We start from the raw sequence: 16,064 nt of genomic DNA on the forward strand, positions 1-16,064 counted from the left end.
ATTCTACACGTTACTTTTTGTAAATATATATATATATATATATATATTTAAAACCTCAAAATAGAAATAGTCTCCCGAACAATTATTTTTGTTTTTAGTATTTTGAAAATTGTTCTTAAAAGTAGGAGCCAAACACGTAAAATATAAAAATTATTATTTGAAAACTAGTTTCAAGTTCAATTTTTTGAAAATTGTTTTATACTATTTTGAAAACAAAAACAAAAATCCTCCTACCAATCAAGCCCTTAGGGAGTAAAATCCAAATTATAATACTTTAGCATGTAAAATTCAAATACACCCAAACTTTAAGGTGTAGTTTTCAATTTCACAGAATAAAATTTTTAAAATTTTTATTTGATCAAATTATATGAGTTGGGTTTAAGTTACACCTGGTGTAACTTTAGGCAATCTTACCACTCAATAACATGTTATTAAATTCATATTTTGAAAATCTTACCATTGGATTACATGTTCTATATGTTCTTAATATGCATACAAATTTTCATGTCAATCAGATGTTATTTACTATTTGATCTATAAATTCATTTTTTATGTATTATTTTAAAATACAAAAATTTAAATTTAAACAATTGATTGATGACATAGCTATTAATCTTTTATCACCTTAAAATTTTGCAAGCTAGAATAATATATGAAGATAATATAATCCAACAGTGGATTTGTCAAAATTTGCATCCAATTATATTGAATAGTTTAATATTACTCGAAGTTACATCAGGTGTAACTTGAACCCAACCCTATAAAATTATATGAGCAATATATATGTTTGAAAAACATCTAGTTTTCTTTTTTCAAAAAAAAAAATTATTATTTTATATATTTTATATCATTACAATTACTTTCATTGTTAACTTTCTTTTGTATTAATTCATTATATTCTAATTCTTTTTTATGAGTTTTTTTATTATTTATTTTGTGAGATTTTAATCTAAATTTTCTATTATATTTTTTGATATTTCTAATAACATATTTATGTCCACTTTGTGGGGTAGTGTCTCCAATCCCACACGGGGTTACCGGGCCGGCTCTGATACCATATTGTAATGACCCAAGGAAAAGTACTAGCCACATTTGAGGTATACCTCAAAAGAACTAGTCAAAATTGAGACTCCTTGTAGTTGTTAATAAAGCTTAGATCTACCTAGTAAATACCCGATGTGGAACTCATCACACACCCATACATATCATACAATCAATCAAATTAGGGCATCACAATAAATATTTAAGATTCAATTCATTTGTATATTATTTTTTTTAATATCCAAATTGATACTTTCTAATAAACATTCAAAAAAAAAAAAAAAAAATCTACAAATAAAAATATGGGGGCATTCTTATTGAGGGGCCTTATGCCATGGCCTCAAGCTGCCCCTGCTGCTGATAAGACTTGGTATATGAGTATTTAATACAAATTTAACACATAAACAGACAAGTAGAAAGGAGCTAAGGTTGGAAAGAAACATTTAGATTTCTGTGAAGGAGTAGGCCTTGCGTGACATATCATTTCAAGGTCAACATTAAGAATCATTCAGAGCTGCTCCCTAAGCTTTTACCAAATGAGGCATAGCCTATTATATCTTCTTCTTTCTTTTTTTTTTTTTTTCGCTGAATAGACTATTATATCTTGAACAAGAAAAAATAGAATATCGTTTGTTCACCTTTTACAGACTACAGATCAACTCATCAGAGTCCAGCAAACTATTCACATTTTGTGATTTCTCCATTTACTACTCTATTTGCCACAATTAGTTCTTTATTAGATTTACCATGCAAATATCAGGTCGAAGATTTTTACCATGGTAATGCATTGCTCATAATATCTTATATTACTACACTATCAGTTTACTAGTCGAAAGATTAAACAGTAATTTTACTATCTAATAACTTCTTTTTAAAACTAGGATACGTTTGTATAAGCGGTTAGAAAATTACGAGGAGTTATAATTGCAAGACAAAGTTTTGGGTTTTAAATACACTTTTTTAATCTCCCTAAACACCCAACCAAAAGGACCCTTAGTCTCAATGATTTTGGGCTACCAATTAAAACTTTAAGATTATCACCCAAATCATCAAGATGAAGTAAAAGACTTATCCACAAAATATTAGGACCTTCAGCAATCGGATGGATTCAGTTTTATGGTTCAAATTAAATATTACAAATCTACAGATTTATTTAGTGATATATTATTATAAGGACAAAATTTTGCTCAAATTTGGTTAGAGCATCCACAGCAGCTGTGACATAATTTATGCCATTTTGCCACACCAAAGACCTACTTTATTTATTTACCACATCATTTTACAACATCCCATTTATCAGATGTTTTATCATTCAATTCTATACATTAAAATAATATTTACTACACATTAAAATAATATAAATAACACAATAAAATAATATATCTAACACAATAAATAACAACCACAACACTGCTGCCGCCGCCGCCACCACCACCACCGTGGCAGCTACAATCCATTGCAAAACAAAAAACTGAAAACAAAACCACCACCACAACCACCGTCATCAACAACCCACCACAAAACCCATTAAAACACACTTAACCAAACCTAGAAAACACAGCAACTCAAACCCAGAAAACACAACCAAAACCCACTAGCACCGGCAACCCCAAACCCACGAAACTACTAGCACCGCCAACCCAAAACCACGAATCCACTTGCACCGGCAACGAAAACCCACTAGCACCGGCAACCCACGATTCCGATCTCACCTCAACGTCGATGCCCACGTCGATTCCGATCCCATGATCGTGACGAACACTCCGGCGGCGGACCTCACCCTCACGAACCTCACTTACTGCTCGCACATCGATCTTCATGGCTTCACCGTCCCTGGCACCAAGCTCTACCTCGCCTCCATCGCCGATTCCTTTGTTCTTTCTGGGTTTGTGATGATTCCATTTCTGGGTTTTGTTTTGAACTGAGAATTGGAGTTTGATTTGAGGTGCAAAGAGAGAAGAAAGAAGATTTTTGGGTTTGATTTGAGGAAAGAACACCGGTTGGGAGAGAGAGACAGATTGTGAGGAGAGAGAAAAAATCAATTAAAGAAGTGAGAGGAGAGAGAAAAGCAGAATAAAAAAATAATAAATCATACGCCACATTTCGTTCGTACCGTGGCAAAATTGTGAGGGTACTGTTCAGTGTTGCATAATTTATGACATTTGGAACATCTGATAAATGGGTTTTTTTGGTATTTGATGTGCCAAATTTGCCAAATATTTGGCATTTGGCACATTTACCACATCTAGTGTGAATGCTCTTATAGCCAATGGCTACATCAGTATTCAACATCTTTTTTTTTAATGTGAATTTTTACAAATCAACAATTGGATTACGTTTTCTTCTTGTATCATTCTTGCTTGCAAAATTTTCAAAATTCAACAACTATATTATCAATTAAATGTTTAAATCTTAAGTTCTTTAGGCTAAAATTATACATAAAAAATAAGTTTATAGATCGAATAGTAAATAACATCTGACTAACACAAAATTTGACATGTGTGTTAAGAACATAAATAACATGAAATTTAGCAGTTGAATTTTCAAAATATATAGTCTTGTTAATTTTTTTTAATGGAAGTTGTAGCCTTAGGCTACAACCAAGTTTATAGGCAAACTTTGTCCTTGTTGTAAATTTTATGGGAAATTACTAGAGATACTACAAGTTTTACTGCATAAAACCTACAAACTTTTTTGAAAATGAAAAACCTACAAACTAATGTAACAATAAATGTGAATGGTGGGGTTCAACCATCTCATAACTAAATATTTGAATTACCTTTTTATGATTAGTGATACATTAATTTGAAATCTCAATGTAGTAAAACATGTAGGACTTGGAACTCTACTCAATTTCAAATAACAAAATCTTTTACATAAATTAATTAAATGTTTTTGAGAAATTTTATATTCACAACATTTTCACAACAAATTCTAAATGGTGGGTTGTTAGTGGTTGTTATGGGTGAGCAAAAAAAATTGTTTAAGTTGTAGATTTAAATTAGAACCAATAAAAACTTATCACCTATAATTTGTTATAAAAATATTGTGGACGTAGCACTTCTCAATGTTTTTTTGGTTCAATGAGTATCAAAATTGGTTGTAGTATAGTATAACAAACATTGTTTTTTTTTTTTTTTTTTGGTTTTTTTGATGGGAATGTTTATATTGTTTTTTGTTTTTACTAAACAATATCAAATCCATGTATTTATCTATTTTTGTAGTTAGCATATGTAACCATTGGAGAAAAATTAGATATCCCCTAAGAACAGAACATTCTGTTATGGGTAAAGTCATACATGGTTGTCAAAATCCCGATCTGGATCTTACGATCCTACGATTTTACGATCCCACTTACCCAAAACGATCCAAATCTTTCAAGAATTTTTGTGATCGTTCAGGATCAGTAGGATTGTACGATTTTGACAACTTCAAACAATCCTGATTTCTTATAATCTTCTTTAACTTGACAAAAGGCTCAGTTAAACCCAAATAAAAAATAACATCCCAATAGACTAAGTTTTGCTATTCTAATATAGAGAGATAGAGTGTCAATTGGACCCAAATAAAAAATAATATCCCAAGAGAGTGTCACGTTTTGAGGTTTTTGGCTTCTTTAAATGATGCTTACAAACAGATGTAGTAATGTATGATAATTACATCAAATTGATGTAAATTTTTATAGTTTTTTATGAATGAATGTATAATTTATGTGATTATTTAACATACCAATGTGTATTTTTTTATTTTTTTCTCAAATAATATAAAATATTATGATCCACGATCCGATTCTACGATCCACGATTCTATCTACCTCCCAAGATCTTACGTAAGATCCTGATTTTGACAACATTTGTTATAACCTAATCTCAGTCTTAGTCTTATTAAGAACAGAAAAATTATTTCAAACCTTACAAATCTCCCACAAATGTAAGCACCTCCATTTTTTTTGGTTGAGAAAGAAGTTAGTCAGTATACAAATTATATTTTTATAGTAAGAAGTTAGTCATAGGGTCAGAGAAAAGGCCAGTATACTAGTAAGTACTGGCCTTTTCAATTTTTTCTATCATTAATTTACACCCATTTTAAGTTGAAGAGTTGTTAAACTGTCCTCTACTCTATCAGATCATTGTATTTTTTTAAGTAATTAAAACAGAATTAAAAAATATCGTTAGCAACCTGATTATAAATGTATACATTACGAAGATAAAACTAATAAATCTACGAATAAGATAAGGCAAATTAAAGCAAACAAGTTTTGTTCGGTGTTTAGCAAAAAAAAAAAATTGTTTTGTTTGGTGATGATGTGTACAACGGGAGTTAGAACAAACGTACTGTGCAAGATAATTAGATATTCTTTTGTCGTATGTATAATTATCTTTATCTCTATATATTAAGAGAATTCATAAAGTTTTTTTTTGAGAAGGAAGAGGATTCAAAAAGTTCGTTATATGACTTTTAAAAATGTCAAAAATACCTCTAATCTAATTAGATAATCTTTATTCTTAAAAAATAAAAAATAGGATTAAAATTGTAATTCAACAAAATTCAAAAAAAAAAAATAGTCAAAGAAAATTTTTTCCTAAAAATTAGCACACTTTTTATTTAAATATATCTCGGACACATTTAATACATTTTTTCCTAAAAAATTAGCACACACACTAAACTCAGTAGTTTACTCTATTTCAAATCCTAAATTTTAGTTTCTTAAAAATTCTTTTTTATAACCTCACTAATAATAGATAAATTTAAATTAAAAAAAGAGTCTCATTACATGTACAGAGCGCGTGTAATGAGTTTAGTATATATTATAATAATTAGTGAGTAATATTAACAGGGTCTACCTTAATTCAAGCCCAAGTTTGAACTTTGAAACACTTTAGTATTTGTGTTCATTCTAAGGATTATTTTGGTGCCTCCAAGTGCAACCCTTCGTGCCTTCACGAGTTTCTTCTTCAAACGTTTGACTTGGAGAGACAAGACAGTCGTGAGCATCCCTTAACCACGCTGGGTGGGCCTTGGATAGAGTACCCAAATTACCTTTAATGTCCTTACAGTGTTAAGTATTCAACAGGAAACATGTTATATCAATTTTTACTAAAATAAATTTACATGAGAATAAATTTGATTAATATTACACCAATACCATAATGAATAAATTTCTTAATTATATTTTTATGTTGGGCTTAAAAATTAATGTATTTTGTAAACATTATATTGTAAAATTTGTGTTACCACCCATATTCTTTTCAATAATATTAAACTCGTTTCCTTTTCTATTAATGTTGGATCTTGGCAATTCATCCCTTGTTAAACCTATTTTTTATGTTCGAAACTAAGTTTTCTACATGGGTTCAAGTTATTTCAACTATTAAAGTAATTTAATATTTGGGATAATTACACATAACCCACCTGTGGTTTGGGCAAAAATCACTTTGCCTATCCGTGGTTTGAAAAGTATCACTTAACCCACCTGAGGTGTGTTTCCGTCACTCTTTGTAACCCACCTCGGTCTCTGCCATTACAAAAACACCTTTTAACCCCAAAACAGAACATAACGCGAATCAAAACACTCAAAACTCAAACACTTTTCGAGAGAAAGACCCAAGGTGCGATCAGCTTGTTCTTCGTGGTTTGGAGCGTCTGGAGAGGGAGAAACACTTGTTTTGCATCATCGAAGCTAGGCAAGGTATGTGTGACTGCTGTTCATCTGCATTTGGGTCTGTTCTTGATTTAGGGTTTCAGATTTTGTTCAAGTGTGAACTTACTGTGTGAATGTCTAAATTTGTACTTCCCAAGAATCGTGTTATGTTGATATGTCTTCATCAAGTGGTAATTTCTCGGGTTCATGCGGACATGTGTGCAATGACCAGACTTGTGTTTTGAGAACAAGTTTGAGTTTGTACAATTTTGGGAGGAGGTTCTTGGGTTGTAGCCGTTATAAGGTTGGTCCTAAGTGTCCTTTCTTTGTTTGGATTGATAACCCAATCTGTCCTCGTGGGAATGAAATTGCACCTTTGGCTCTAGAGAAGATGTCTAGGCTTCAGAGTGCTCTCCAACTTGCCAATGAGAGGGAAAGGACAGCTCTGGAAACGGCAAAAGAAGCTAGGCAAATGGCAGAAAAGGCTCTTGAAGAGGAAGCCAAAGCGAAGGAGAGGGAGAGAAAGGCTCGAGCTGTCTGTGCACAAGCTAAGGAAAAAGCCATGTTTGCTGAAGAGAAGCAAAGAATGTGTAAGTCTGCATGCATTTTGTCATGGATCTTTTTTGTTATTGTTATGTTGTTGTGTTTTGGCTCAATTGAGTTCTTTGGAGTGAAGAGACCTAGATTGTTGTCCTGAAGTAGTTAATTGGTTAGTAGAGATAGTTATGGCAATGGTGTTAATGAATTTGCATTGTAATAGCACTAGCCTACTGATGTAATGTTTTGATGTGTCAATGAATGAAGAATTGGTCAATTATTGAGTATTTTGTGCATATCATAAAAACCATTCAATGGAAGAAATATTGGTCATGCCACTAGTCTGTGGGCATATAATGAAAGAAGTATTGGTCAATTATCAATGACTTGTGCATACCATAACAACCATTCCACAATAAAAACTTCCATACACTATATTGGAAAAATATACTTGGACACAATCTGTAGTAGTAATAAATAAACTTCCATATAATTTGGCTGTACATACCATAACAACCATTCCACAATAAAAACTTTCATACACTATATTGGAAAAATATACTTGGACACAATCTGTAGTAGCAATAAATAAACTTTCATATAATCTAGTTTGGACAAATATTGTTCCATACAAACTGTAATACCACAACTTCTATATAACAACCTGGAGTGTATTGTACCTTAATTACAAAAAATCACATTCCAAGGCCAGCTACATATATATATATATATATATATATACACATCTATACACATACATATAATTGCTCAAAACAAGGTGATTGTTTTTTACACTAATTGATAATTACAAAAAGCCAACATTGGTCTTCACAAAAAAACAAAAAGGCCCACATGTTCCCACTAGCTTTACTCCCAATGCTGGCATGTGTACCCACTAGCTTCATTCATTTCTTGCCATTACTCTTTCCTCTTTCCACCCACTGAATTCATTTTTGGTGGCCTTTGTGCAGCAAGCTGTCCTCTAGTCCTCTCACCACCAGTACTCCTATTTGCATGTGAAGGCTACAAAATAAAAAATAGATCCACTTGTTAAAAAATATCCCAGTCTACACAACCATCCAGGAAAGAGAAAGAGGCTACTCAACTAAGTTACCTGTGAAGAACTTGGTAAGGTATCCCAAGTCTCCCTAGGTGTGTGAAACTCTAGTTGTGAGGAAGAGAACCATCCTGCTCTCCTGTGAGATGGCCTAGGTTGATTTCCTTGCTGTGAGGATGAAGGCTGAGTGGCAGACATTATGTTGTAGGTCTGGGTAGGTTGCTGGTATGATGGCTGGGGTGCAGGCTGAGGTGCAGATCTAGGTGCAGGCACCCCTCCCCTTGCCTGCAACAAAACCCAGTTTCAATACAGTGTTTATTGTAAGTTTAAAAACAAGTTTTTTTTTTTTTTTTTTTTGCCATTTAAATCCTAATTACTTACAGCTTTTTCTCTTTGAAGTCTCTGTCTCCTCTGCCATGGTGTCTCCCCAGTGATGCCAGCCTTGCACCCTCTTGAGTTATGCCCTTCCTTTTTGCATTTCCCACATCTTACGGGTTTGTTCAGCCTACTTGCTTTGTGAGGGTTCCTAGGCTCATCAGAAGTCCTCTTTCTTTACTTGGGTGGTCTGCCTGGTGGTTTGTATATGTGAGGTGCCAGGGGAGTAGGTTGTCCAGTCTCAGCCCATTCTGACTGGCCACGCATGGAAGGAAGTACCTCCTTGTATATCTCCATGTAAGTTTCTTTGAAGTAGCATGGGTGGGTATAGTCTTCTGGTGTCTCAATGTTTGTATAAATGGCTGTTATGGCATGTTTGCAAGGAATGCCATTTAAATCTCAAGACCTACAGCTACATGTTTTCTTCACCAAATCAACTACATGCCTCTCATACTGACTGCCTACCTCATAAAGGAAACTGCCAGCTGGGGTAGCACTAAATGACTGACTTTCAACCTTCAATTTCTCCAACCTATCTTGTATGCTTGGATACAACTTTCCAGCATACTTCTGTATCCCTTTCCTTTTTGTGTAAAACCTAGTCATAAGTCTAACCCTAATCCACTCCAACATTGCAAAGATAGGCTTGTCCCTAGACTTCAATATCATTGCATTAAAAGACCCACTCAAATTATTTACCAAACAATCTGTTAAGGCCCTGGGAGTAAAGTGTGACCTTGTCCACTGTGCAGGTGCAATGTTTGCAAGATACTCATATGCCTTTTCATCAAAATCCCTTATGTACTGCATGCATCTCTCAAACTCCCTTACTGTTGTGGCAGCAGCACACCTCCACAATGCATCCTTCAGCTCCAATCTCTTGTGATCAATTTTGAAATTATTGTAGATGTGTTTCACACAGTATCTATGCTCCACAGTAGGGAACAGTGTCTCTATTGTAAGTATAAGCCCCTGCAAATAAGCAAACAAACAAAAAAAACAAGTTAGTTCAGCAAACAAAGTAAACTATTCAAGTGTAACTAAACAAAACAAAACTTGCATACCTTTTGCCTATCAGAAATGAAGACCAACTGAAACTCTTCTGGCCTCCCTATATCATCAGCAAAAATTTCCAAAAACCATATCCAAGACTCTCTAGTTTTTTGTTCCACAACAACCATGGCTATTGGAAAAATGTTGTCATTTGCATCATTGGCAGTGGCAGATAAGATTTGCCCACCAAATCTGTGCTTTATATGACAACCATCTAAACCTATAAATGGCTTGCATCCACCTAAAAATCCTACCTTCTGAGCATTGAACCTAACATACATCTTCTTAAATTTTGGCTGGGAAGTCTCATCAGCCATTTCTATCTGCAGTATAACCCTACTCCCCTTGTCTACAGTGGTTATCATTTGTGCATAGTCCCTAAGGACACCATATTGCAGTTGCTCATCTCCATTTATCAAATTCTTTGCCTTTCTCTTTAACCTATACACTTGGTTTATACTTAGGTCAACAGATAAATTTTGCATCACATGGTTGTGTACACCACTCACCTCCCAATTTGGATTTTTGCTAAAATCCTCAATGAACCTCTTAGCAACATAAGCTGATGTTGCTTGGCTGTTTTTAAAAGACTTGGGGCAAGTACAGTCATCAATCAATGTCTTAATTTGAAATGTTAGCTCTCCACTTATTTGAGATGCATAACATCTCCACCCATACCCATTCTTGCAGTGAACTGATATCTTGGTCCTCTCATTAAACTTGAATTTGATGTCAATAGGTTTTTTGATTGTATATTCCCTCAAAGCAGCTCTGAACACCTTTGCATTAGGGAACTTCATCTCCTTCTTCAGTACAACATTTCTCATGTCACTCTACTTGCTCAGGTACCTGCTCATCATCAGACCCATCCATGCTTACCAGGTCATCCTCAAGGGCTGGCTTAGCCCACTCAGGGTCTGCATGGAATGCATTGCTTGATTCTGGGGCTGTGTGGGGTGCATTGCTTGATTCTGGGGCTATATTGGGAGCAGAACCTTGTGGAGCTGAGTTTTGAGCAGTAAATATATCATCGCCAAAGTCATCCCCCTCTAGGCCTTCATTTAGCCAATCATCATCATCTCCTTCAACATTCTGTTCTTCATCTCTTGCATCAATCTCAACATCCTCAACATCTTCTTCATCATCATTCTCATCATCTTCATCATAATCACTATCCAAATCTATTTCAACCTTTGCTGCATCACCACCTACACCATCTGCCACTCCCCCTCCATCAAGATACTCAACTGCCAGTGGCTCCACATCTATGTCAGTATAGATTATGATTTTTTTAGCAGGCCATGTCCTATGAAGGGTAGTCATGTTTAGGACATTTGCATCTGTTTCTATGTCTCTTAAATCATGCTGTAGATCACCTTCAGGAAGTAAATACTTATATCTACTGTGTTCTTTAGGGGCACCAACTAGATGGCATAAATCCCAAATTTCAAGGTAACTCAACTTGTCAGGGTCAATCTCTGTCAGTAAACGTACAGACCTACCCACATATTGTATGGTTGACTCCTCCACAAAACATCTCCCAACATGAATTTCAATGTCAAATGTGAAGTCAACCATCTGCAATTAAAATAAGTAGTTTGTTTACACACTGACATGCAGAAAATGACAATAAGCCAAAAGAGACAACAACACACGGACAAAGGACCACATAAAGCATATGCAAAACTAGATTCCCAACAAATTCATAGGGACCAACACTACCCACAGTTCACAAACAAGTGCAATCATTGACAAATAAACTTGATTCTTTCAGGTATATGCATTATATAAACAACCATAGCAGTACATTAGCTACATCCTAAGCGATTCTACATATAAATTGCAAAATGCACATTTAACATACAAAAAAAAGATTTAATGTGCAAATGAACAGCAAAACCTAACTACATGGGTGGGTCACGATAAAAAAACGACATCAAGAACCCAAATGCAGATGAACAGCAGTCACACATACCTTGCCTAACTTCGATGATGCAAAAAAAGTGTTTTCTCTCTCTCCAGACGCTCCAAACCACGAAGAACAAGCTGATCGCACCTTGGGTCTCTCTCTCGAAAAGTGTTTGAGTTTTGGGTGTTTTGATTCGCATTATGTTCTGTTTTGGGGTTAAAAGGTATTTTTGTAACGGCAGAGACCAAGGTGGGTTACGGAGAGTGATGGAAACACACCTCAAGTGGGTTAAGTGATACTTTTCAAACCACGGGTAGGCAAAGTGATTTTCACCCAAATCACAGGTGGGTTATGTGTAATTATCCCTTAATATTTAAATTTGAATTCCGTCTATACTAAATATAAACTTATTGGTGTTTCCACTTGATAATACAAATAAAACTATGACGTACCAAGCTTATAATTTTCAAATTCTATTATTATTATTAATTAAAAAAAAAAAAAAGAGTTTTCTTTTCTGTTGGAGTACTACTCTATTTACTAGGTGAAAATGACTAATGCAGGATATATGTTCTATAATTATATGTCTTAGTTTGAAGGAATTGGGGTTCATGACTTTGTTTTACTTTTATCAGTTCTTTTGATACAAACAAAATATGAGGGTAGATTGGTCATTTGATAAAAGTCAAAGCAAGGGTATATTAGAAAGAGAAAAAAGAATCAATTAACTGATTTTTTTTCTTTTAGGAAGATTACTGAATTAATTAAGTGATGATTTGTCCACAATGTGTATAATAATATCATTAGATGACAAGTAGAAACAAACACCTGCGAATGAGCCTGTGATACTCTTAAAGACCAAATTGCTTATAGAAAACTCCGACCTCCAATCCATAAATTAACATTCAAACAATAAGAACATGTAGACGAGCTCTCCACTACCTTATAGAGCTAAAACAGATCCTTCTTTCTTTTTCTTTTTTTGTCTCCCTTCTTTAAATCACCACCCCTATATCTCAACCCTCCTTAATTATTCTATTGTGGACAATTTGCAATGGAGATCCAGTTCCAACAACAAAGGACTACACAGCATAAAAAAGCAGGCATTCCCATCAGCAAAGATAGCAAGTTCAAGGTAAGGAACAGAAGCACTAGTAACACAAACAAGTTTGTTGGAGTGAGGCAAAGGCCTTCTGGGAGATGGGTAGCTGAGATTAAAGACACCACACAGAAGATAAGGATGTGGCTTGGCACATTTGAGACCGCTGAAGAGGCTGCCCGAGCTTATGATGAAGCCGCTTGCCTTCTTCGCGGATCAAATACTCGCACCAACTTCATTACCCATGTGTCTTTGGATTCTCCTCTCGCCTGTAGGATTCGAAATCTCCTCAAAAACAAAAAGGGAGCCATAGAACAACAGGTTAATGTTGATGCCTCTAGTACTAGTAGTACTCCCACTGTTACTCCCACTATTAGTACTTCTACTAGTACTTGTAGTAGTTCCACTACTTCCACAAGCAACTGTGTTAACTCTCTTTCCAATCAAGATTTCCGGTTGTTTGATGATGCATACAAACCAGATTTAAGCAACTGCAGAGAGGAATTTGAGTTGGGTTCTTCTCAATCTGATCCTTCATGCGGTTTCGGACTTGGGTTTGATCGATTTTTGTTTACTCAAGAAGCGTTGGATTTGCCAAAGAATTTAACTTTGCCTGACACAGACACAGCCGAGTTGGAGATTTCGGAATTTGAAAGGATGAAAGTTGAAAGACAGATATCAGCTTCGCTATATGCAATGAATGGGGTGCATGAGTATATGGAAGCTGTTCATGATTCTGCTGAAGAGTTATGGGATCTTCCACCATCATGTTCATTGTTCAGCTAAATTTGATCGTTTTAATGGCCTTTAAAAGATATTGTTCTTGCTTATTACTAGCCTTCTTTTTCTTTTTTTGTGTTTCCTTTAATTTAATCCCATGAAATGGGGTATGGTTGGGGATGGGATGCAAGATTACATAAAAAGAAATTTAGTTATAACTTATAAAAGATGAAATTTATGTTTGTCAGACTTGTAATTTTTTGTTTTGAAAATACCGACAGAAAAAACGCATAGAGATGTTAGACCTATAAAGTCTAATGATTTGGACAGGCCTTCTCGATCTTCACTCTCTATATAAACTATAAAGTCTAACTAATCATATTCATTTATTAGTATTTTTTTTTTTTTTTTTTTTGGGGGTGAATATTCAAAGTCACCATCATGTTGATTAAATTTAAATGTTCTCTTACTTCCTAATGTTTGAAATCTCTCTATACGCCAAAAGATCAACTAGGTAGCACATTCTAATATTATTAAAAGTGACATCAAAGATTTTAAATTCCTCTCTCCTAAAAAAAAATAAATAAGGAATTCTCAGGGAAGTGCACACAGATGTCATCAATTTCTTGTACCCATTATTAAAAACAAATTGCATCCTCTTACAGCTCAAATAAGGAATTTTCAATTTTCGAGGGCCCTACACTCTCTAGCCAGCAACTGCAAAGTTGCGGTTAGATATGGCAAAACAGGTTAGAATTTTCTGACCTGACCCGACTTGAGAAATACTTGACCCAAATCTGATTTTTTTGACCCAAAGTAAAATGGGTTGACCCGTGACCCGACTTGTGTTTTTTGCAGGTCAACCTGACCCGCGACTCGACCCAAACCCGAATCATTTTTAATTTTTTTTTTTGGTAAAAAAAATAATAAAATTAAGACAATATTGGTTTAATTGTTTGTTCTGAGATTTAAGGAAACAATTGAGACATTTACATAACAGTATGCAAATTAATTGAAAGATAAATGATTGAGCATTCTGTAATGAGTAAAGATTTTTAGATATCAAATAGTAAAGTACATGCCAAGATAATCTGATTACAGTACAGTTAAAAACATAGATTTAAAATTGTAGACATGTGTGAAAAATATTCATAAGTGTGAAAATAGTGAAGCCAAAGTATCAAATTAACATAAATTATGAATGCTTAGACCTTTTTTTAACAATTTATGTCCAAAATAAACAGCTTTTCAAAATAAATTATGATATTTCCTAGAGTGTGTGTGTTGCTTAACAATGATATGATATTCATAAAAGAGACTATGTATAAATAAGTAAACAATTAAACTTTAATATATATCTCAAATTAAAATAGAGTGCCAACCACAATTGAAAATAGATTATAAAATTAATTTTCAAGATTGTAAATTTCTTATATGTTTTTATTATTTGTCAAATGAATTATCCAATAAGTCATTTGTAATTTTGTTTTATATTTTGGGATGTTGATATTGTGTAGAAATAAAACTTGTGTATTTGTTTTACTTATCTTTGTGTTATTTTGTTTTACATAGCAATGTTAGGATTTGTATAATTTTAAAATTATTGAATAAGTATTAATAAGTATAATTCATTCTTAATATAAGTGGTGAATTCAAAGTAGTGCATTTTACATCAAGTAATTTGTTGCATGATTTTCTAAAAGACAAATACATGTCGTTTTCTTTTAAAAAAAAAAATCATGTGAAAAATAAGGGTCAACCCGACCCGACCCGCAACCTGATTGACCCGAACCCGAACCCGTTTTTAACCCGTTTAAAGTGACCCGTGTTTGACCTGCAACCCAATTGACCCAACCCAAACCCGACCCGACCCGCCCGTTTTGCCATGTCTAGTTGCGGTCCTTTCAATGTAAAATATTTAAGGTATGCAGTTGCTCTTCCTTTGAGTGATAATAATAATAATAATAATAAAGATAAATTGCAAATTACACCTCTAAAGTTTAGATTCAGATCCTCTAAATTTTCTAGAGCATTCTACCAATAGATTTCCTTAAATTTTAACCATTCTTTTATGACTAAAGAGTCTAAATTCTGTCATGTCAGCATTCTACTAACAATACTCTTAAAATAATATAATAATATTACAAAAAAAAACAATTAAGATTATTGTTAGTGGAATGCTGACATGGCAAAATCTAGGCCATTAAATCATTAAAAATGGTTGATTTAAGTAAATTTATTTAGTAAAGTACCTTAGAAAATCTAGAGGATCTAAATCTAACTAGCTAAAAGATCGAGTATACTGATGCAATATTAACATAATAAGATATTATTATTATTATTATTATTATTATTATTATTATTATTATTATTATTATTGTAAGAGCACAGGTTCTGGTGGCCTAAACCTGCCTAGATTGGTGAAATTGGTACTACCTGACTTGGCCCAAACCAATAGATATTTGTAAAGAGAGTGGGATGAAACAAGTTGGGCTTCACCCAAGGACACAGATAAAGAAGAAGTAAGTGAAAGTTAATGGCTAAGTATATTGATAATTCTTTACAAATTTGCCCGAGGACAGTGTTCTTGTGCAACTACACTGTTCTCTTTTTCTCAGTCACTGTTCTAGCT

General features: G+C 33.8%; 2 protein-coding genes across 2 annotated transcripts; one reads left to right on the forward strand and one right to left on the reverse strand.

Moving 5' to 3' along the window:
• Nucleotides 1-8,137: 8,137 nt before the first annotated feature.
• Nucleotides 8,138-10,531, reverse strand: LOC126691260 (uncharacterized). Its single transcript, XM_050386318.1, has 4 exons — nucleotides 9,716-10,531; nucleotides 9,117-9,623; nucleotides 8,334-8,561; nucleotides 8,138-8,242 (listed from the first exon to the last, which is right to left on the reverse strand). Exons 1-4 carry the CDS (start codon nucleotides 10,529-10,531, stop codon nucleotides 8,138-8,140), a joined length of 1,656 nt encoding a protein of 551 aa, XP_050242275.1.
• A 1,938-nt stretch (nucleotides 10,532-12,469) lies between these two features.
• On the forward strand, nucleotides 12,470-13,761 carry LOC126690890 (ethylene-responsive transcription factor ERN1-like). The gene has a single exon (XM_050386005.1). It carries the CDS (start codon nucleotides 12,668-12,670, stop codon nucleotides 13,496-13,498), a length of 831 nt encoding a protein of 276 aa, XP_050241962.1. The 5' UTR covers nucleotides 12,470-12,667; the 3' UTR covers nucleotides 13,499-13,761.
• The last annotated feature ends 2,303 nt before the right edge of the window (nucleotides 13,762-16,064 follow it).

This window comes from Quercus robur, chromosome 7, assembly GCF_932294415.1.
Source record: "Quercus robur chromosome 7, dhQueRobu3.1, whole genome shotgun sequence".
Classification (NCBI taxonomy): domain Eukaryota; kingdom Viridiplantae; phylum Streptophyta; class Magnoliopsida; order Fagales; family Fagaceae; genus Quercus; species Quercus robur.